The sequence below is a fragment of the Vigna unguiculata genome, chromosome 9 (genome assembly GCF_004118075.2).
Source record: "Vigna unguiculata cultivar IT97K-499-35 chromosome 9, ASM411807v1, whole genome shotgun sequence".
Classification (NCBI taxonomy): Eukaryota; Viridiplantae; Streptophyta; class Magnoliopsida; order Fabales; family Fabaceae; genus Vigna; species Vigna unguiculata.
The window spans coordinates 3,671,326-3,681,684 of record NC_040287.1 but is presented as its reverse complement, the minus strand read 5'-3'; the positions used below and the strand labels follow the sequence as shown (position 1 = coordinate 3,681,684).

Genomic DNA, 10,359 nt, shown 5'->3' with positions numbered 1-10,359 from the left:
TTTTTGTAATAATATGTAATATATATATATGTAAAAAGTTAATATAAAATATAATGATAACAATTAAAAAAATAATGAATAATTTGTTGAATGCTTAGTTTTATTTTTTTTTTATCACAATTCTATAATGTATTAGTTGCTTAATACTTTTAAATTATATTTGATTGTGTGAAATTTAACAACTTCTAGTCACTCTAGTGTATTCCTTGAGCATCATGGCTTAAATGGATATTTAAAAGGTCTTAAGCTAAGGTAAAAGAAATCGCATTATCTCTATCGAAAACATCAAATATCAATTAAATCCTTTTGTCCTCGCTTAACAAGCAAATAAAATATATCATACTATTTATTAGGGTTTTGAATCTAAGTGTGTAATTAATAATGGAATCTACCAGCAACTTTGTTCCATTCTCATTTTAATTTTTAACATTCTGAGCACGTCATTTGATCCTTTTTCAGATTAAAAAAAAATGGAAGAGTTACATAATCTCCAAAGATTATCATAGTATTAAAATAGTTGTCTTCTCCACTTCCATGGTGACACCCATAATTTCGTAGTTGAAGCACTATAACTTTCTTATTTTGACATGTAGTTATGGAAACATGTGTTTAAGGATATAACCATTTTCAGTCATGGGTCCTCCCAGAATGATATGTTTTTCTTTTGCCAACTCTCTTTAAAACCAATTTGGGGATGCACCTTGTCCCCCATCGTAATATACCTTTCTGCCAACTTCAACAACTTTATCTTTTAGTCATGTGTTCTTCAAAGAACTTTGTACCACATTGCAAATTTTAAATTAAGAAGTTAGGTGGAAGTTCAAAAAATCCTAACAAATAATACTACAAAACAATTTCACATTTTACTTTCAAGAAGGATTCGAAAAATCATATTTATTATTATTTTCTTCAAACTCCCAAGAAAAATATGAAAAAAAAATATATGCTTGAAATGGTATAATCTCGATGTTACCTCATAATGAAAGGAATGATCTTATTTCTTAGCGTGTGAAAACACATTATTAGGTGCTCAATTTATTTTTCATTGAGCTCAAACCTAAAAATGTATTCGATATATATATATATATATATATATATATATATATATATATATATATATATATATATATATATATATATATATATATATGATAAGGGATGAAGCAAACTACTCACAAAAGAGTTTGTAGAAAAATGATCCTAATCACTTTCTCTAAGTGTTTCCACTTAAAAAATGTTTAGAATTGTCACTAAATTTCATACAAAAAATCCTAAAATGGTAATGGTTCACTTAATCACTCAAAATAAATAGAAAATAACGTGTTAGAAAGAATTGTCTCAAAATTCCAAATCAAAAGTAATTTTCCATAAGTTAAACAATCACAATTCTTTGAAACACTTTATCTCTTAATTGAAAAGTAAGAAAAACCTAAAAAGAATGGTTTGTACCAAGAATGAAATTTAAATTTCGAGGTATCAATATATTGATCAAGGCAACGTATTGGTTGTTAGAGATTAAAGTGTGAGTTTAAGTCTCATATTGAGTAAAAATGAGAAAGTTGAACATCATATAAGGATGGCCATTCATAAACCCATTGTCTTAAGATTTTGATTTAAGAGTAGTGTCAATCCCTTATGTGTGGGTTTGGCTCATGTCTCATTGGTATTGTATCTCTTCGATGATCCTCTCACAAAAAACACAATAGTTGATGTTGAGTTTTTTTCCAACAAGTGGTAGTAAGAGCTATGGTTCAATAGGATATTTTTCTTAGTATGCTTTATTATGGTTGTAGCTTAGTATGATCTTTTACATCAGAAAAGATTAATTCCTTATTGTTGAAGAATCATCCTTGATGAAAGGATCATTGTTAGCGTCGTGTTGGCGCAATGAATTTGCAGTCGGGTTCTTGGATGTGCGAAGACAGTGAGACATGTTGGATATGTAGTGGAGTTCGCATGTGGGAGGTAGTAGTTGATGCTCACGTGGCCCTGTGAGCGATGTACAATGAGAGATATGATATGTGTGAGTCGCAGTTTGCGACATATTCGTGTAAAAAGTGCTTTACGATTTACAAATATGCTATAGTTGTTTGTGTAGTGTAACTCATGGATTTAGGTTGTTGTGTGCAACTGGAGTGTTTGATAACGTTGGATCTACTTGGTGAGGGTGGGGCTCAAGATCATCGTTTTTCATGGCTCGCGCGATGCTTCGTCGGTGGTGGGTGTTGTGTTGTGGTGTTGTGGCAGTGCAATGGAGGTGTGGTTTCTAACAAAGGATGCTAGTTTTCTTCTTGTGGTGACTGCATGGAGGGTCGGTGGTGGTTGTGTAGTGAAGAATGTTGGCTATGTTGCAGATCTACTTGAGGAAGAAAGAGATTACCTAGCAGCTTTTGGTTGTTCAAATTTGATAGTGGATTATTATGACATGTGACACCTATTGGTTGGCCAGATTTAAAAGTGGATGATTGTGACACGCTGTAGCTCCTGGTTGGACAGAATGAGAGTGCTAGGATCAGTCTTTTCTAACGGTAATTTTATACACATGGACATCGACCAAGGTGTTTGGTGCGGAATTGGGAGGAACAATCATTTAAGACAAATCTATAACTTTTTCTGTTATAAATACCATTCATATACCTTTGAGTGCTCCAAATACTTTGTATATAGATATATAATGAGTTTGGTAATAGGAAAAAAAAAACTTAGAGACTGCCAAACGAATATTTCTTTAGAAGATTATCTTTCCTTCAAGATCATTTTACCTTCTCTTTATATCTCATGGTCAACACTCACGTTCTTGATATGATAGTATGTTTGAATAAAATAATTTAAAATAGTAATTAATTTATATTTAAATAAAATAGTTGTTTTGATAAAAAAATTTAAAAAATTTAGAAAATTAAAATTTTCTTTTAGAAATATTCATAGAATTAAGTAGTTGAAGTGGTGATTTATTTTTACATAAGTCAAAGGACAAGTTTGCTCTCCTGAATGACTTGTATATGAATAAAAAACGGCCTTTCTTATAATAGAGTTCACAATAACTTAAGAATGCAGCACTTTCTGTAAAATCTTCATTTTTTTTCTTAGAAAAACTATGGTTATTTTTGTTATTGTAACCCATAAAACATAAAGTACTTCAATATTTATAAAAAAAATTGAAATTGAATTATTTGTAATTAAATAAGTAAACCAAGTCTTTGGTGTTTAAAGTAAATCGATCATTACAAGATTGAAGTTTTAGTCTCTAATCCTATCATATAGAAACACAAATTTTGGTATCTAAATTGAGTGTCAACTAATACCTAGTTTCTAGATTAAAAGGCTCATCTTTTAGATTACTTAATATAATTAATTAATTTGTTATATGTGGTTAACATTACGTAGGATATTATTCTAATTCAGTGATCTATGGATAAAGTATGCATACAATACAATATATGATACAATATACCTATACCTAAGATTATTTTTGATAATTTGGTAACCATTTTAACTATACACATTCTATTACCATTATCCTTATTAAGATAAATTATTTTATTTATATTATATTTTATATTTTAAATTTATTTTTCATAATTACTTTTCAAGAATATATTTTTTCATAAATTTAATAATAATTAAAATAATTAATTTTTTATTCTTTTATAATCATAAAATAAAAGTGGATACACTTTACATGTATTTCAACTGGCGTATAATAATGTTGTGATTCGTCTCATATTAAAATAAATATAGATATCACACTATAATTCTTTTTATTTGAAAATTATATAATGTTATAATAGTTTGTTTCAAATCCTATCACAACTATATTTTATTTTATTTTAAAATTGACATTTATTTTGAAATTATATGCATTAAATTTTAAATCGTTAGGCATATATTTTGAATTTTTGTACATTGTTAAAGAATTTAGATTTTTAATAATGTTTTGTTGGTGTGCCTATAAATAAATGTTTAATTTTATGGGTTTAATTTTTTTTAAACTGTTACAATATTTTATTTGTTGCTATTAATAGTTTAAAATTTAATTATTTATTTATTTTCTTACCAATTTTGCTACTTCGAATCAAAATTTAATTTATCTGTTATTTAAACTTATTTTCATTTATTGTTATTATAATTTGAAAATTTGATTTAGAAATCATTCAAAATGTATATCATTCTTAATTCTTAATTGTTTAACACATTGAAGCACTTCATATATAAACGAATGAATAATAATTTGTTAAACATATTATTTATTCTCAAAAAAAAAAAGTTATAAATTTCTGTACTTAACCTTTTATTTAAGTTTTAAAATAATTCTTTCAACGATAACAGAAACTTGTCAACATCCAAACTCTCTAATTTGAAATCATTATTTATTCATTAACTAACTTTAAAACAAAGTAAAGATAAGAACTAAAAGTGTAGGATATGGACCTTCCTATTTTTTCATGTCAAAACCCATATAACGATATTTAACATAGATATTATAGTTAAGATTATGTAACCACTAATAAGATAAAGATAAAGAGTTAAGTAAACATTTAAATTTCACCATAAGAATTGTTTTATATAAAGAGAGGCACTCTCTCTAAAATTCACAACCAAATTGAAATTGAAATTGAAATTGAAATTCTACTCATCTGGCCATGGCTCCTCTGAAAGTTTTTGTGTTCACTTGTTTTCTAAGTTTGTTGTTTTACATCATTAATGGTGTTGAAGTGAGTCATGATGGAAGAGCCATAAAAATCGATGGGAAAAGGAGGGTGTTGATATCTGGATCAATTCACTACCCTAGAAGCACACCAGGGGTTGTTCAACACTTCAAAATTATTTTCTATTTTTCTATAAAGTTAGAATTATTAATTCATATGATAATTATTTACTAACATTTTTTTTTATTTTTTTGATGCATTTTAGATGTGGCCTGATTTGATAAAGAAAGCAAAAGAAGGAGGGTTAGATGCTATTGAAACATACGTGTTTTGGAATGCACATGAAGCTGTTCGTCGTGAATATGATTTCAATGGCAGAAACGATCTAATTAGGTTTTTGAAAACAATTCATGACGAAGGTCTTTATGCTGTTCTTCGTATTGGTCCTTATGTCTGTGCCGAATGGGATTATGGGTAATTAATTTGCTTTAAATTTGTTATTATTACGTATATAATATCACTAATTCACCCTTAGTTACATAATAACATTTTTAATTAATTATACAATTTCATTCGATCAGAGGGATTCCTGTGTGGGTTTATAATCTGCCTGGTGTAGAGATTCGGACGTCAAATCAAGTATACATGGTACTGTTTATTTTTTTAAAATATAATATTTTTGGTAGTTTTTCTTACAATTTATCATGTATATATATCTTAATTTTTTTAATTAATTTTGAATTGATAGAATGAAATGAAAAATTTCACTATTTTCTCATCGTGGACATGGTCAGAAAAGAGAAACTATTCGCCTCTCAAGGAGGTCCTATAATTATTTCTCAGGTAGCTTATTCATTTATTTATGTTTTTTAATATACATTGTACTCTCTATTTTTGTCATATTATTTTATATTATACATTTACTAATTAATTTTGAATGATATATATATATATATATATATATATATATATATATATATATATATATATATATATATATATATATATATATAAAAGATTGAGAATGAATATGGGAATGTGATGTCGAGTTATGGGGATGCTGGAAAAGCTTATATAGATTGGTGTGCAAATATGGCTCAGTCCTTCAACATTGATGTTCCATGGATCATGTGCCAACAATCTGATGCCCCTCAACCAATGGTATTTTTTTAATATATATATCTTTTTTACTTATACGGTTCTTATTTTTATTTTATTTTTAAAGGTTGAAGCTAATATTTTTATTTATTTTTCTTATAATTGAATGTTAGATCAATACTTGCAATGGTTGGTATTGTCACGACTTCAAGCCCAATAACCCTAACAGTCCTAAGATGTGGACTGAAAATTGGGTTGGCTGGTAGGTTTAAACATATTTTTCTGCTAAAAAATATTATTAGTAAATTGTTGTTAAATTGATTTTTCAATTTTCAGGTTCAAGAATTGGGGTGGTAAAGATCCACATAGAACTGCCGAAGATGTTGCCTATTCTGTGACTAGGTTTTTTCAAACAGGTGGCACATTCCAAAATTACTATATGGTAAGTATATCAAACCCTAAATTATAAATTTTCATCTCTTCAATTGATAAGAGTTTTTGGTATTCAATTTATATTTGATTTATACCTTAAAAATACTTTTTCTATTAAAAAAATAAATAAAAAGTTTTACTTGAATCTTTTGTAATGTGAATTTTTCTCGATTTCTAATTGATATAAAAAAATCTTACACACGGTAAATCAATTGTACTATAGGAACATTTATTTCATTGTATTTTTGTTATCCAAGTACATTTGTTTATTTATCAATATTGAGTGAATTATTGTGGAATGTATTTTCTTGATTTGAAAAATAGTTAAATATAATTTTGTTAGTAATTTAAAGGACAAAGTAATAAGATATTTAGAATAAGCTATATATGTATATAACTTTTTTTTTTCTCCAGTATCATGGTGGGACTAACTTTGGTAGAACAGCCGGAGGTCCATACATTACTACTACATATGATTACGATGCTCCTCTTGATGAATTCGGTAATTACATTTATTTTTATATTCTGTTATCATTTTTATCTTTTTTGTCTCACCAAACATCAAAGTTTCATGAAAATAAACTTTTTTTATATATATATAATTTGTAGGAAACATAGCCCAACCAAAATGGGGTCACCTCAAAGAACTTCACAAGGTTCTGAAATCAATGGAGAATAGTCTAACCAATTATTTAAACGTATCTGAAGTTGACTTGGGTGACTCTGTTAAGGTAAATTAATACAAAAGCACTTCAGAAATAAATACTGCTATATGATATTCTTGTTAAGCTCTTATTATGGTAAAAAATTTCAACTTGTAGGCTACTGTATATGTCGCAAATGATTCATCAAGTTGCTTCTTGACCAACACCAACACAACCACCGATGCCATAGTAACATTTAGAGGAAACAAATATAATGTTCCTGCTTGGTCGGTTAGTCTTCTTCCTGATTGTCAAACTGAAGAGTATAACACAGCCAAGGTATATATATCATAACCTATTTTATTTTCATAATATTAACCAATAATTATTTATCATAAATATTTATGTATTTTGTCATGAGTAGGTGAATGTTCAAACATCCATCATGATAAAAAGTAAAAACAAAGCAGAAGATGAACCAACGACTTTGAATTGGGTGTGGAGAGCTGAGAATGTTGATGATTCTCTCCATGGCAAAGGAAATTTCTCTACAAACGGGCTTATTGATCAAAAAATAGTTGCTTCTGATACCAGTGATTATCTTTGGTACATGACAAGGTAATTAATCACTAATCATGCCATATACTCTTAATGTAATTTCATCTCTCCTTTTTTTTTCTATTCAAAAATTCCTAACAATTTTTACTTCCAATGTTAGACTTGATCTCGATCAAAGTGATCCAGTTTTGTCGGGTAATATGTCTCTTAGGATTAATGGCAGTGGCCATGTAATTCATGCATTCGTTAATGGAGAACATATCGGTAATGTTAATTATAATCAATATTGATTTTTGTTAACCATAGTTTTGTCACGATTTAATTTAATTGAATAACGTGGTTTATATTTGGGTGATGGTTTTAGGCTCCCATTGGGCTACATATGGTATCCACAGTGATGAATTTGAGCCTAAGATTAAGTTGAAGCAAGGAAAGAACATTATCAGCCTCCTCAGTGTCACTGTTGGACTACAGGTATTGTTGTTAATAATAATATATATTCCATATGATTCAGTCATGCATAAAATTTTAATTTTAAATTATTTAATGTATGACAATGTGTGCAACAGAACTATGGACCAAACTATGATAAATGGAGCACCGGTCTTGTCGGGCCCATTAGTGTAATCGGCAAAAAAGATGATGAAACTGTGGTCAAAGATCTATCCTCAAACAAATGGTTTTACAAGGTTGGGTTGCATGGTTGGGACAACAAATTTTTCAGTGAGGACTCTCCTTATGCTTCTGATTCCAAATGGGAATCTGAGTACTTAACCACAAACAGAATGTTGACATGGTACAAGGTAAGTTGTTTTTTCTGTTGTATAAAATAAAATAAAATTGGCACCCTCTTTGATTAAACTAATAAAGTAATGATATTTAATGTTTTGTTTTTTACAATTGTTAAGACTACTTTTAAAGCTCCTCTTGGGTCAGATCCTGTGGTTGTGGATTTGCAAGGAATGGGGAAAGGGTTTGCTTGGGTGAATGGCCATAATATTGGTCGCACATGGCCTAGTTATGATGCAAGTGAGGATGGTTGCAGTGATGATCCTTGCGACTACCGTGGTGAATATACCGACAAAAAATGTGTTACCAATTGTGGCAAGCCCACACAAAGATGGTTAGTTATATATATACACACAATGAGATAACTACGTGTACAAAAGTATGGACAAGACAACCTTCAATTATGTCTTGTCCATACTTGTATACATGTAAATTCTGACAATATATATATTTATTTGTTATTTGTTATAAATTTGATTCATTGTTTGAATTAATGTAGGTACCATGTCCCTCGATCCTTTATCCAAGATGATGTAAACACATTGGTTTTGTTTGAGGAAATTGGTGGCAATCCATCTCTGGTGAATTTTCAAACAGTTGTTGTTGGGTCTGTTTGTGGAAAGACTGATGAGAAGAAGAGTTTGGAATTGTCTTGTTATGGACGTTCCATTTCAGATATAAAGTTTACAAGTTTTGGCAATCCAGAAGGTGAATGTGGAGCATTTAAACATGGAAGTTGTGAAAGCAAAAATGATGTTTTGTCCATTGTACAAAATGTAAGTTTTTCATTCATTTTCATTTGTTTCTTTCTGATTATGGTGTGCATGAAATGATTGATTAACTTGTTCTGGAATTTTATAGGCATGTGTGGGCAAGGAATCGTGCATCATTGATGTTTCAGAAAAAACTTTTGGACCAACAAGTTGTGGAGATATGGTGAAGAGGCTCGCGGTTGAGGCAGTTTGTTAGTATTTTTGTTTTGAACATTAATGGTTAAATAGACTAGGGTGACTTAGTTTAGGTGCAATTTAGTTTATTTTCTTGTTTAAGTTTTTATTTTAAATTTGATTAATATTAATAATATCCACCTTTGCTAAAATTTACTCTTTTTTTTAGTATGGTAATTGTTGATTCCAAATTATTGTTACGCATCATGAAAAATAATGATGGTTAAAGACATTTTCTAAAAAAGTATTGCATAAGAAAAACTTTATGGATTTAATTTTTATTTTTTTATGAATGATGTTAAGTTAAATTTTTTAAGTTTTAAATAATCCAAAAGCTTGTTATCTTTTGAAAAAAAATAATCAGCACTTAATATCAATAAAATAATTGAATTACTTCCTTTTAATTCCTATATAATATTAGTAGTTAATTTTAATTAATAATATCCTAAATCCAAATTTTGTTTTAAAAATATTCAGAGAATTAATTAGTTGAAATGGTGGTTTATTTTGTCAAAGGACAAATTTTGCCTCCAATCTCTTTATAGGTCGACGAATACATATCCATATATAAAGGATTCTTTAAGTAATTATTTTTTTTATTTATATTATTATGTGAAGAAATTTTTTTGTAAGCATTTTTTTAAGTTAATCTTTTAAGTAACTGTTTTTAAATTAAAATAATTATTTTACCAATTTTTCCTTTTAAATAACTATGTTTTAAATTTAATCATTTTTTTTTGTTTAACCATTTTTTTATATTTAACTATTTTTGAAAGTTATACTTATAAAATAAATAAAAACTATACACATACACATAGTATATGTATTTCCACTATTTTAGATAAAAAAATGGTATTTGGTATAATAGAGTTCACAATAACTTAATAATCCACTACCTATTTTTGTAAACGAGTTTAAAACTTCAATTGTTTTAAGAAAAAATCTGGTTATTTTTGTTATTGTATCCCATAAAGTGCTTTACATTGCATTTTGGTGAGAGATTTTAATATATTTTTTTTTTAAAAATGGAAATATATAATAGGGTTAAGTATGTTTTTAGTCTCTAAACTTTGATTTAAAATTGAAATTCATCCCTATCTGAAACTTCAATATATTTTGGTCCCTAAACTTCAAAAATTAATGAATATAATTATTTTAACTCAATTACGTTAATTTTTTCTGAGGTTAAACATATTTTTCAATAGATATTGAACCAAGAATGTGTCAAACAGTATAAAAAAC

The 10,359-nt window shown here is 28.0% G+C and overlaps 2 protein-coding genes across 2 annotated transcripts; both read left to right on the top strand.

Moving 5' to 3' along the window:
• Positions 1–4,643: 4,643 nt before the first annotated feature.
• LOC114162705 (beta-galactosidase 15) lies at positions 4,644–5,741 on the top strand (the record flags this gene model as incomplete). The annotated part of the gene is given in 6 exon segments (XM_028046664.1): positions 4,644–4,805; positions 4,915–5,123; positions 5,231–5,297; positions 5,398–5,421; positions 5,424–5,492; positions 5,667–5,741. Coding segments are annotated over 6 exon segments (606 nt in total), but the record flags the coding sequence as incomplete, so codon positions are not given.
• Positions 5,742–9,139, top strand: LOC114196306 (beta-galactosidase 7-like). Its single transcript, XM_028086908.1, has 13 exons — positions 5,742–5,810; positions 5,921–6,009; positions 6,084–6,189; positions 6,594–6,681; positions 6,789–6,910; positions 7,001–7,162; positions 7,248–7,441; positions 7,542–7,645; positions 7,746–7,855; positions 7,951–8,184; positions 8,290–8,504; positions 8,670–8,946; positions 9,032–9,139. Exons 1-13 carry the CDS (start codon positions 5,742–5,744, stop codon positions 9,137–9,139), a joined length of 1,878 nt encoding a protein of 625 aa, XP_027942709.1.
• Positions 9,140–10,359: the final 1,220 nt, after the last annotated feature.